Source organism: Phyllobates terribilis, unplaced genomic scaffold, assembly GCF_046119375.1.
Source record: "Phyllobates terribilis strain yellow unplaced genomic scaffold, ASM4611937v1 Scaffold_4__5_contigs__length_816908805, whole genome shotgun sequence".
Classification (NCBI taxonomy): Eukaryota; Metazoa; Chordata; class Amphibia; order Anura; family Dendrobatidae; genus Phyllobates; species Phyllobates terribilis.
Genome location: NW_027362764.1, coordinates 702,720,405 through 702,733,612, shown reverse-complemented (window position 1 = coordinate 702,733,612; position 13,208 = coordinate 702,720,405). Strand labels below are relative to the sequence as shown.

At 41.7% G+C, this 13,208-nt stretch overlaps 1 protein-coding gene across 4 annotated transcripts in view; it reads right to left on the bottom strand.

Moving 5' to 3' along the window:
- Positions 1-13,208, bottom strand: part of VPS13B (vacuolar protein sorting 13 homolog B) — a 1,155,013-nt gene that overhangs the window by 677,033 nt on the left and 464,772 nt on the right. For all 4 annotated transcript variants that reach the window (XM_073679617.1, XM_073679614.1, XM_073679615.1 and 1 more), the window contains exons 20-21: positions 8,078-8,187; positions 1,198-1,342 (exon numbers count right to left, since the gene is read on the bottom strand). In XM_073679617.1, coding sequence (XP_073535718.1) covers positions 1,198-1,342; positions 8,078-8,187 — 255 coding nt within the window. The remainder of the gene's footprint in view (positions 1-1,197; positions 1,343-8,077; positions 8,188-13,208) is intronic.

The window sequence follows — 13,208 nt, the reverse complement described above, 5'->3', positions numbered from 1 at the left end:
GTGGAAAGCTCATATAGACTTATTCAAAGCAATGTGCAGCTGTAATTGCAGCAAAGTACTGACTTTAGGGGGATGAATAGTTTAGCACAAGGAAGTTTTCAGTTATTTTGTCCTATTTGTTTTTTGCTTCACAATAAAAAGACCGATAAATGTTCACAGTTGTAGGCATGTTCTTCACATGAACTGATGCAAACCATAAAAAATGTGAAATTCCAGGTTGTAAAATATGAAAAATGCCAAGGGGGGGGTGGGTACTTTCGCAAGCCACTGTATCCCTTTATAGAATGGAGCGGCAGTGCACATACTGAATTCTGGATTTTATTCTAAGGAACTGGAACATATGTTGAGTTTTTTTCAGTGTTTGATCACGTCTGATCAGGACAGAGTTCCATGCACCTACTACAATTGCTGGTGGGCTGGCTTTTTGGTCATGTTTAAACTGTTATTGTCACCTTAGAAGAACTTGGAGCAGAATGTCTCTCTCTGCCTCTAGCTCATCGCTCCCCCTCACTGCTCCATAGAATTTTAGAAGCAGCAACTGTCACCTCTGATCTCAGTAATGGGAAAATCTGTCTTCGTCGCCTACAGATTTTACCAATAAATCAAGAGTGAAAAATCAATCCAAGAAAAGAAGGAAGCAGATTTCTCTGATAAGATACAGTACAAAGTTGCTTATTTTCAGATACGCTATTGGTTTATTGAATAAGGTTCAAAACAACGGTTACTCTTTAAATGAATCCTCAATGTCTAGCCTGTAGGATTCTTTGAGGATGCAATAAGGGAAACAATGATCTAAATTATAAGTGGAGATTGTAGTGTAATTTATACATCAGGACGTCATTACAGTATGTCCTGAATTCACCGATGATACATTGCGGCTCTCCGTATGTGCACAGTGCAGATAAGCAACTATAGGACTATGTCACCTTACTCAGTGGGAGCGCAAACATGTGCTCCTTTACAACAAAATGAGGGAAACAGAAGTAATGTTGTAGTTTAAAAAAAAAAATGAACAAGAAGAAAAGCAGAACATGAGCTGTAGAAATAATAAGAGCGGATGGCTTTTAATTATAGAAACATTAAATCTCTAACACAGGGGCTATTTGTGAAAAGCCCAAAGGTGCCTGAGCGTGTTTGCACAGCTGACCCACTAAAAGCTCCCGATATGTATTTTCTCAGCTATAGAAGAGAGCATACCTGTTACGGTTTTTGTTTTGACAGGACTGCTGGCATACTCAGACGGCTGATTCGATGCCCGCTTTGCCAAGGGCGTGCTGCCAATTGACACCTCATCCTCTTTCTTCCTCGATAGTGGCATGGCAAGAGGAGCGGATCCCAGCGGCTGAGGAGGAAAAAGAAGAATAAAATAAACATTACCATGCTGTACATTCAGCAGGTGAAAGGTAAAACTGGTATAATTAAGTGTTTAGCAGGTTCACAGGATCTGTGCCAGAACAGAACCAGAAACCCCAGCAGCTGTCAACCGTCCACGCTTGTCACTAACACGACTGATATCTGAGGGTTCCAGCGGAATCCGAATAGGTGCGCACAAAAACTAAATTTATAGGAGAGGATTGGACTGAGTTCAGAAACATCCTTTGTGGAAATCAGATATGTACCCTATAGCAGAAAAAAATCCCAATAATGTAGCACTATTTAAAGGGATTGCCCACTTTCAGAAAATGTATAATTCGTTGAAAAAAAAAAAAGTTCTTTTCTTACCCTCCTGGGGTCCAATGTGTGAGAAAAACAGACCGAGTGATCAGACTTTGATCAGAGTGTGGTCCAAGTGTCATCAGTTTTTCTCGTACATGGAGAAAATAAGGAATTAGTCCTACCGGTAATTGTATTTCAAGTAGTCCATCATGACAGCACGACGGGAGGTTGTCCTTCTCATCCTCTAGGGACAGGAAACACTTGAGAGGTTGAAAGCGTCCCCGCCCCCTCCACCACAGAAGGATGGATGAATTTTATTCTGCTTTATTGAATTCTCTTTACACAGATGTTCTGGTTTGCCATATGTATAAGGAATTCGGGGAGAGAATGTGATAGTGCTGTCATGATGGACTCCTGGAAATACAATTATCGGTAGGACTAATTCCTTATTTCCCCAGGATGTCCCTCGTGACAGCACGAAGGGAGTAATACCAAATCAGACGGCATATTTTTAGGGTAGGACTACCGCCTGAAGGACTATCCTTCCATAGGCTAATTGTTGGGTAGATGAAATGTCCAACTTATGTCTACAGAAAGTATTTATATTGGCACATGTTGCGGCCCTAAAGATTTCTTCTAAAGATGCTCCTGCTCTTTCTGCCCAGGAGGCTGATATGGCCCTAGTGGAATGAGCCTTACTGTCCGGTGGAGGTTCTTCTCCTTGCAACTGCTATGCCATTGAAATGATGGTGGTAATCCATCTGGCTAAGGTTACTTTTGAAGCTTTTTTTGCCCTTTTTTTTTCCGAATGTTGAATGAAGAGGTTTGAATCCGGTCTCCATTGTTTTGTAACCTCAACATATCGCATAACCGCCATTCTGACGTCAAGTGTGTGGAACTGACTCTCTTTTCCATTCTTTGGGTGCTGACAAAATGATGGTAAGATAATCTCTTGAGTTAGGTTTTTCTGGGATACCACCTTTGGAAGAAAGGACGGGTCGAGTTTGAGAATTACCTGGTCATCCAGGATACGGAGATAAGGATCTGTAGTTGACAGGGCCTGGATCTCTCCAACTCTCTTGGCTGAGGTTATTGCTACTAAGAAGGCGGTCTTTATTGAAAGTAACTTTATACTAGCTTCCTCCTGAGGTTCGAAGGGACTCTTACACAGAGATGTCAAAACTAAATTAAGGTCCCATGGGGGTATTCGCTTCCTTCTCGTAGGTTTCAATCTAGTGACTGCCTTTGCAAACCTTGTTATCCAAGGATGATCAGCCAGAGGGTAATCCAGAAAGGCGCCAAGAGCTGAAATCTGTACTTTATGCGTCCTGGGTCTTAAACCTTTCTCGAAACCCTGTTGAAGGAATTCGAGGATGTTTGGAATATCTGGTTCAGAGCCGGTCTCCAAAGGTTTTCCCACATAAGAGCAGTATTTTCTCCAAATTTGGTGTAGATGGCACAGATGATTGGCTTACGACTGGCTTGCATGGAGGAAATTACTCTATCTAATAGCGAGAACTAGCTTCTCTTGGGCCACCAAGGGGCTATCAGTATCACTGTGGCTCCCTCTTTCTGAATCTTCCTTAAAACTCTGGAAATTAGAGTTAAGGGGGCAAACAAATATAGCAGGTCTTCGCCTCTGTTCTGGGCTAAAGCGTCTATCCCATTGGAAGCATCCCCTGGGTCTAGAGAATTTTTTTTTTCCACTTTTGCATTCTTGTGGGTAGCAAAGAGGTCTATTGGCGGGATGCCCCAGCGGTGAGTGAGTTGATGGAATACGTCGTGATTTACTTCCCATTCGGATGATGAGACTGTTTTCCTGCTGAGGAAGTCTGCCACTGTCTAACCCTTTGAGGTGGACTGCTGTTATGGAAAGAACTGTCTTCTCCGCCCATCGGAATATTTGTTTGGCTAGGCACTGTAGGAGCATTCCTCTTGGCCCTTTTGGTGCCGAATGAAGGAGACCGTTGTTACATTGACTGAATAAATTATTACATTTTTCCCTTTGAGGATATGATGAAATTTCTGGAGTACTTTCCAAACTGCCTTCAACTCCCTATAGTTGGAGGATTGCCTGCTTTCTTCTGGGGTCCATGTACCCTGTATGTACTGACCTTCTACTTCTCCACCCCAATCTAGCTGGCTGGCTGGCATCCGTGGTAACTTGTAACTGCGGAGATTGTGTCCAGGATATTCCTCTCTGTAGGTTGATCCGAGATGTCCACCAGGTTAGGCAAGACTTTAGCTCCGAGAAAACTTTCATCTGTTTGTCCAGACCTGATTGAAGTCTGTTCCAGCTGCTCAGGACCACCTGTTGTAGATCTCTAGAATGTGTTAGAGTCTATCGAACACTTGGTATACAGGATGTCATGAGTCCTAGAATCCTCATGGCATACCTCACAGATACTGCCCTCCTTCCTTTTGGAACAAACAAATCCTTCTCCAGATATCTTCCATTTTGTCTATAGGAAGAGAGGATATTCTTTGCTGTGAATCTAGGAGAACTCCCAAGAACACCTTTCGCATTTCTGGATGTAGACTGGACTTTTGCCAATTTATACCCCAACCAAGGTTTTCTAGAAGCTGAATGGTCCGGGATAGATGTTGATTGAGGAGGGGTACCGAATCCGCAATCAAAAGTAGATCGTCTAGATACGGTATTATATTTACACCTTCTTTTCATAGGGTTGCTGCCACCTCCATCATTTACTTCGTGAAGATACGGGGTGCTGCATATAGGCCAAAAGGCAGGCAGTGGAACTGAAAGTGATGAATCTTCCCTTGGTATCTTAATGCGAACCTCAGGAGGGCATGGCAGGATGGATGAATAGGTACATGATAGTATGCATCTGTTAAATATACCGCACACATTACTGAGTTCTGTTTTATTAATGGATTTAAAGTTCTTATAGTTTCCATCTTGAATCTTTTGTATTCTATACTCTGATTCGGGGGTTTCAGGTTTATGATCGTTCGGAACTTCCCTGAGGGTTTCTTTAGGGAAAAAAAGAGTAGAGCAGTGACCCTGTCCTATTTTCAAGGGTGGAACTGGCCAGACTACCTCTGCCTGTAATAGATCCCTGAAGTCTTTCCAGAGTCTTTCTGAAGCGGCTGGAGTCTGGGGAATGGTTAGCCGGTATTTGTGAGGCAGGGGGTGTATAAACTCTATTTTGTAACCAGTTTTTATTGTTCTTAATATCCATGGGTTTTTGGTTATGGTTTGCCAACCCCTGAAAAAGAACCAGAGTCTCCCCCTCACTGGAATGTCCTCAGGGCCTTTTTGATGAATCTGAAGTGAATTGGGTAGACCTACCTTTACTTTGGAATAACTCCATCTTCCGGTTTTACCCTTCCCCTTGTAATCCTGGTTCTGGGTTACAAGGGATTTACGAAAGGAGTAATACTTTTTGTTTCTTTCCTCCGGAAAAGCTTTCTTTTCGTCTGAGGCTCTTTCCAAGATTTTATCTAGGGCAGGACCAAACACATTGTCCCCTGAGATTGGGATTGCACAAAGTTTATTCTTAGAATGGTAGTCTCCTGACCAGGATTTTAGACATATAGCACGTCTTGCCGAATTGGATGACACGGCAAGACTTTTTTCACGGACCCATAAACTTGTATTGTCAAAATCGGGCAGGTATCAGTTATTTTCCAGGGACGGCTGGGTCCGCGAAAAATCCCAGTCAAGTTAATGGCCTCAAAGACTATCACAGGTACAAATAGTATAGATCTAGTATAGATCTACATGTATTACCCCCTTAGTCATGATAATAACTGACCATTGCTGGTGCATTTATATAGTGGTAAGAAACTATGAATTTACAGACATAAGTTCCTTACTTGATGCAGATGTTGCTGCCCGCTTTATATAACACCACAAGAGCTGCAGCTCTCAATTCGGACACTCCCCTCAAACATGCCAAAGCTCGCACAATCAACAGGTAACCCTGGCACACCAACCTAACTAAAGAACTGAGACGGGCCTCTAGAATTGCTGAGTAGATGGAAAAAGTCCCACTACAACGAACACTTCAACGCAGTCAAACAGTCATTCACTCACTGCAGCAAAACAAACCTACTTTCATCTCTCATATCCTCCCTGTCTTGCAACTCTAAACACCTATTCAACACTTTCAATTCTCTCCTCCATCCCCAAGCACCTCCTCCCTCTCCTTTCATCTCAGCTGAGGACTTTGCCTCATTCTTTAAACAGAAGATTGATGCCATCAGACAAAGCTTTTCTTCAAAGCAACCACAAGCCCTTCTCATATTTGCTCAATCCTCCTCCTCCAAAACCAGCTTCTCCACCATTAAGGAAGATCAATTTTCCTCTTTACTCTCCAAGTCACATCTCACCACCTGTGAACTTGACCTAATCCAGTCCAACTTCATCCCTAACCTTACCACAGCCTTCATGCCAACCTTAACCCACCTTTTCAACCTGTCACTAACAACTGGTGTCTTCACTTCATGCTTCAAACATGCGTCAATCACACCAATCCTCAAAAAGCCCTCTACTGACCAATCCTCTCTGACTAGCTATCGCCCCATAACACTTCTCCCCTATAACTCAAAACTACTCGAACAACACGTCCATTTTTAAATGTCCTCCAACCTCTCCTCCTGCTCCCTCTTTGACCACTTACAACCTGGCTTCCGACCGCACCATTCTACTTAAACTGCTCTGACTAAAGTCACCAATGACCTACTAACCGCCAAATCCAAGTGACAATATTCTGTCCTCCTTCTCCTGGACCTGTCATCTGCCTTCGACACAGTAGACCATTCCCTATCACTACAGGCTCTCTCATATCTTGGCATCAAAGACTTGGCCCTTTCTTGGATCTCTTCATTCTTAACAGAAAGGATATTCAGTGTCTCCCACTCACACACCACCTCCTCATCTCACAACCTATCTGTCGGTGTCCTCCAAGGTTCAGTCCTAGGACCCCTGCTCTTCCCCATCTACACCCTTGGCCTGTAACAGCCACATAGAGTCCCACGGCTTTCGGTATCATTTCTTTGCTGAGGATACACAGATCTACCTCTTTGGACCCAATATCACCTCCTTACTAACGAGAATCCCACAATGTCTGTCCGCTATCTCATACTTCTTCTCTGCTAGATTTCTAAAACTTAACATAGATAAAACTGAATTCATCATCTTTCCCCCATCTCACTCAACTCCCCGCTCTGACCTATCCATCAAAATCAATGGCTGTTCAATCTCCTCAGTCCCGCAAGCTCGCTGCCTCAGGGTAACCCTGGACTCTGACCTCTCCTTCAAACCACATATCCAAGCCCTTTACACTTCCTACCGACTCCAACTTAAAAATATCTCCCGGATCTGCACATTTCTCAACCACAATTCTACAAAAACAATAGTGCATGCCCTCATCATCTTCAGCTTCAACTACCGCAACCTCCTGCTCTGTGGCCTCCCTTCTACCACTATCGAACAAATCCAATCTATCCTAAACTCTGATGCCTGACTAATACACGTGTACCCACGCTATTCTTCGGCCTCCCCCCTCTGTCAATCACTTCACTGGCTCCCCATTGCCCTGAGACTCCAGTTCAAAACCCTAACCATGGCATACAAAGCCATCCACAACCTGTCTCCTCCATACATCTGTGACCTAGTCTCCCAGTACCTATCTACACGCAACCTCCCATCCTCACAAGATCTCCTTCTCTACTCCCATCTTATCTCCTCTTTCCACAATTGCATACAAGATTTCTCCCGTGCATCTCTCCTACTCTTGAACGCTCTATCTCAACACATCAGACTCTCACCTACCGAGGAAACCTTAAAAAGGAACCTGAAGACCTACCTCTTCCGACAAGCATACAACCTGCAGTAACCAACGCTTCGCCATACCGTTGCACGACCAGCTCTACCCTCACCTATTGTATCCCCACCCATCCTTTGTAGATTGTGAGTGGCCGTTGCGTTTTTGTTCAAGTTTTTTGTAATTGGTTTTGCTATGAATAACCCCTTTTTCACATGTAAAGCGCCATGGAATAAATGGCGCTATAATAATAATTTGGAATTTTAACTATTACTATTCATCACTAATAAAAAAAAATATATATCTTTTTTAAAAAAAGAGTTAGTGAAGGTGGATTTTCAACCTACAGAAGTCTAAAGACATGCCCCCGGAGAATCATGTAAGCCACACCCCCTTGTAAAGACAGTAAAAATTAGCATTAGATAAAAAAGACCCTCATCTCTGGAACCTTATGGTGGGTTTAAAAAGAAAATAAAACGGATTACTCAGGGGAGCAACAGTAATGAAATCATAGCAAAAATTGGCCACTTTTGATGTAGTGACAGGTCCTCTTTAAGAAAAATGTATAGCCTATTTTAAAAAAATCACAACGATCCACAGCAAAAATAGCTAATGACTCGTACGGTTACCTGTTGTGGCTGCCGGTCACCTTTCCTCTGGGGTTGGTATAGAAGCCATGTATACAACATCGGATCAACATTCAGAGCTAATCCTTGAATACTCGCCAACAGCACAGCTCCTACAAAAAAGGCAGAATTTTCATAAAATTTATTAATGTCATCACTAATTAAAGGAGTATAAACAGTTTAGAAGAATTGGGTCTCGAAAAAGTGAAATTCTGAAATACCCATTTGTCAAATTTACTGCAAGTTTCTGCAGAAATTCTTATCCAAACAAAAGTTAAAGGGGCAGTTTTCCAAAGATAAATGTGAGAATTAAGGCTACAATTTGCACAAAAAAATGGTGTCATATTTATTACCTGATTTAGATGTTTTTCAAAGCCTCACTACACAAGGTGTTGCGTATCGAAAATGAGCCAATGTGCATCACAATTATAGTACAAAAAATTAGCATAAATCCAAGATGTGGCATAAAATTTTACAAAAGTTGTCAGAAAATTTGAGCCACTGTAATCAATTTGGTTTAAAAGAAAGATGAGGAAACAATTGTCAGTGGTTCTAAGCAACCTAAATGAAAAAAATAAAAAGCTTGATTCATCATTTGCATTTATTTCATTCACTTTATTTTGTCTTGGGGTATTCATCAAACTTTTTGGTGCCAAATTCTTAAAAATGGCGCACTTGGTTCCCGACCGTTCCGCAAAATCATGAATGCTCTTTTTGTGATTAAAGTAAAAAGTCGAATGTTCTGTTAAAGAGTTGCAACAATTGAGGAAAAAATACACAGAAAATCACTGTAGAAGGAACTTGAGTACATTTGTGGAAAAACAATTAGCGACTTTTTGAAAAGATGCAATTAATCAGCTAAAACCATCTGGAAACCCCAAACCCAGGATGCAATAGAGAATATAAAGAAATAAATACATATAAAATAGACTTTAAAAAAGGAACAAATTTAAAGAACAATAAGGCACAAATAAAGAATAAACAAGTGAAAAACAACAAAAACAGCATACACACAAAAAAGCTCAAGTGCAATAAAGAATGTGGCCCAAAGTTCTTGTAAATGTGCCACCAAATGGAACCTCAAACTAATGGCATGTATGTACAGGCACTTTCATGCTGATTAAACCTATACCTTGATTGTAGAAATTAGTTTTGAAGTATATGAGAAAACCAGAGTTCTTATCATATGTAAATGAGTTGCAAGTGCTTTGAGTAGGACCAGACTCTTACCTCTCTCCCGCCATGCCCCCCTATTCCCCGCTCAACGCCTGCCTCCTGTGCCTGACTGACAAGTCACTCATGTTTCAGTGAGCTGCCTCCATTGGCCAAGATCTGGCACAAGTTCCAACAGTGTCGGTGAACGAGCAGTAAGATTCTCATGACGGTGCTAGACCCAGTTTATCGATATGGGCAAGCGTTAACCCTATTTGAGGAAAGAAGTGGAGCGGGAACGAGCAGCAGTGAAGTGTTGGCGTCAGGTCAGGGGAGTCAGGTAATAAACAAGAGTGCCCTGTCAGTCAGACACAAGAGGCAGGCAGGAAATAGGAAGAGAGAGCAGGAGAGCTGCAAGTGCAATGTCCCACCACAGAGCACTTGCAGCTCATTTGCATACTCTTTCAAAGCTGGATTTCTCAGAAACATTAAAATGGATTTCTGCAATCATGGTCGGCATTTAATCAGAATGAAAGTGCTTGTACAAACGTGACATTCGTTTGAAGAATAAAATCCTCATGACAGGTTCCTTTTAAGGTAGTCGTCAAATTTTAGATCCCATCTACCACAATATAATTAGCCATAAACTGAGAATTGGCTGCTCAGTACTAGCTACAAGCATTCCAGCGTACTACATATACATACAGTACAGACCAAAAGTTTGGACACACCTTCTCATTTAAAGATTTTTCTGTATTTTCATGACTATGAAAATTGTACATTCACACTGAAGGCATCAAAACTATGAATTAACACATGTGAAATTATATACTTAACAAAAAAGTGTGAAACAACTGAATATATGTCTTATATTCTAGGTTCTTCAAAGTAGCCACCTTTTGCTTGAATGACTGCTTTGCACACTCTTGGCATTCTCTTGATGAGCTTCAAGAGGTAGTCACCAGAAATGGTTTTCACTTCACAGGTGTGCCCTGTCAGGTTTAATAAGTGGGATTTCTTGCCTTATAAATGGGGTTGGGACCATCAGTTGTGTTGTGCAGAAGTCTGCTGGATACACAGCTGATAGTCCTACTGAATAGACTGTTAGAATTTGTATTATGGCAAGAAAAAAGCAGCTAAGTAAAGAAAAACGAGTGGCCATCATTACTTTAAGAAATGAAGGTCAGTCAGTCCGAAAAATAGGGCAAACTTTGAAAGTGTCCCCAAGTGCAGTTGCAAAAACCATCAAGTGCTACAAAGAAACTGGCTCACATGAGGACCGCCCCAGGAAAGGAAGACCAAGAGTCACCTTTGCTTCTGAGGATAAGTTTATCCGAGTCACCAGCCTCAGAAATCGCAGGTTAACAGCAGCTCAGATTAGAGACCAGGTCAATGCCACACAGAGTTCTAGCAGCAGACATATCTCTTCAACAACTGTTAAGAGGAGACTTTGTGCAGCAGGCCTTTATGGTAAAATAGCTGCTAGGAAACCACTGCTAAGGACAGGCAACAAGCAGAAGAGACTTGTTTGGGCTAAAAAACACAAGGAATGGACATTAGACCAGTGGAAATCTGTGCTTTGGTCTGATGAGTCCAAATTTGAGATCTTTGGTTCCAACCACAGTGTCTTTGTGCGACGCAGAAAAGGTGAACGGATGGACTCTACATGCCTGGTTCCCACCGTGAAGCATGGAGGAGGAGGTGTGATAGTGATTGGGTGCTTTGCTGGTGACACTTTTGGGGATTTATTCAAAATTGAAGGCATACTGAACCAGCATGGCTACCACAGCATCTTGCAGCGGCATGCTATTCCATCTGGTTTGCGTTTAGTTGGACCATCATTTATTTTTCAACAGGACAATGACCCCAAACACACCTCCAGGCTGTGTAAGGGCTATTTGACCAAGAGGGAGAGTGATGGGGTGCTACGCCAGATGACCTGGCCTCCACAGTCACCAGACCTGAACCCAATCGAGATGGTTTGGGGGGAGCTGGACCGCAGAGTGAAGGCAAAAGGTCCAACAAGTGCTAAGCATCTCTGGGAACTCCTTCAAGATTGTTGGAAGACCATTTCCGGTGACCACCTCTTGAAGCTCATGAAGAGAATGCCAAGAGTGTGCAAAGCAGTCATCAAAGCAAAAGGTGGCTACTTTGAAGAACCTAGAATATTAGACATATTTTCATTTGTTTCACACTTTTTTGTTAAGTATATAATTCCACATGTGTTAATTCATAGTTTTGATGCCTTCAGTGTAAATGTACAATTTTCATAGTTATGAAAATACAGAAAAATCTTTAAATGAGGTGTGTCCAAACTTTTGGTCTGTTAATAAATGTGTTATTACAGCAGAGCGGTCACATTAATATGGCTTTATAATTTTTACGTAGACATGCATTCTTATAAAGCGCCATCATAAGGGACAGCATGGTGGCTCAGTGGTTAGCACTGTTGCTTTGTAGCGCTGGGGACCTGGGTTCAAATCCCATCAAGGACAACATCTGCAAGGAGTTTGTATGTTCTCCCCGTGTTTGTGTGGGTTTCCTCCCACTCTCCAAAGACCATACTGATAGGGAAAATAGATAGTGAGCCCAATGGGGACAGTGATGATGTCTCAAGTGCGGCAAAATCTGATAACTATATAAGAAAAGCATAATTAAAAAAAATCATATTCTGCAGCGCTATACAGACATAATCATCCTTGTTCCCATTAAGGCTCACAGTCTACACTGCCTAATAGTACGTCTTTGAATTGTAGGAGGAAATGGGAGAACCTGGAGGAAACCCATGCAAACACAGGGAGAACATACAGACTCCGTGCATTGGATGAACTTAATGGGATTTGAACCCAGGACCCCAGCGCTGCAAAGCAACAGTGTAAATGACTGGGTCATCTTAATAAAAACAGTATAGAGTATCCTTATGATCCTCTGTTATCAACGGTCTCTGCAAAAATGGAGAGAAAACAATAACCTTTTATGAACAGCGATACAAGAAGAAATTTGCAGATATAAAATATCCGGTTTTCCTATAGCAACTTGAGCCTCACGTGGAGCAAATATTTGGATACAGCCACAGACTATGTTTGGAGTGAAGGGTTATTATGCCATAATGTTCTCCTCCATTGTCGCTAATTATATTGCACCATTTGATTATACACAAAGTGCTCACAATGAAAGATATCATACCAGCAACTGACTTATACATGAAGCATATATTCCTAAACAGTAAATAGTCTGAAGACACTTGTGACCTCTGGAATTTATTAGTTTTACAAAAGGCAATTTACACATGGAGACTCAAATACGTCTTAAATAAAATCCCAGCCCTCACAAACTTCGCCTACATTTACCATTCAGTATCCAAGTAAAATGAAGTCATATCTTGGGTTAAAAATAAAAAAAAAGTTGCAATTTTTAGGACTTTTTCACACATTGCGTTCTTGATGCAAAAAAAAAAAAAAAAAGCCACGTGTTACTGTGCCAGCCAAGTGAATGAGATTTCTGAAATCTACCGCACATACTACTTATTTTTTCCTCCCAGAGTTGAAGCAGTTTCATACGTGCAGTATGTCCATTCTCTCGGCACTTTTGCAGTTTTTCATCCATTCGAATAAATAGGAGAAAAAAAGCATTAAAAAAAATAAGTTAAAAAGGTGTAAGCGGTGTTTTTCCTGCCAAAAGACACGTTTTTGGTGCAAAAATCTATTTATAAAATCTGTCTAGAAGTTGATGACCAGACCCCTGAAAATTTTGCAAAATTTTTCAAGTTCTGTCTTTTGCCACCTACCGCTTCATCACTGCTGAGACCAATAATTGGCAGCAGCAGTAAAGTGTTGTAGGCGGTGGATACCAGCTGCAAACCTGTAAATAAAACCCAGCAGGGAGCAGCTCAGGGGTGCCAGGAAACAGCAGTAATCGCTTTAGCAATGGCTGCACCTTTTGACTTCCTTACCTACCTATTTTTGTCTAGTTTAGAGAATTC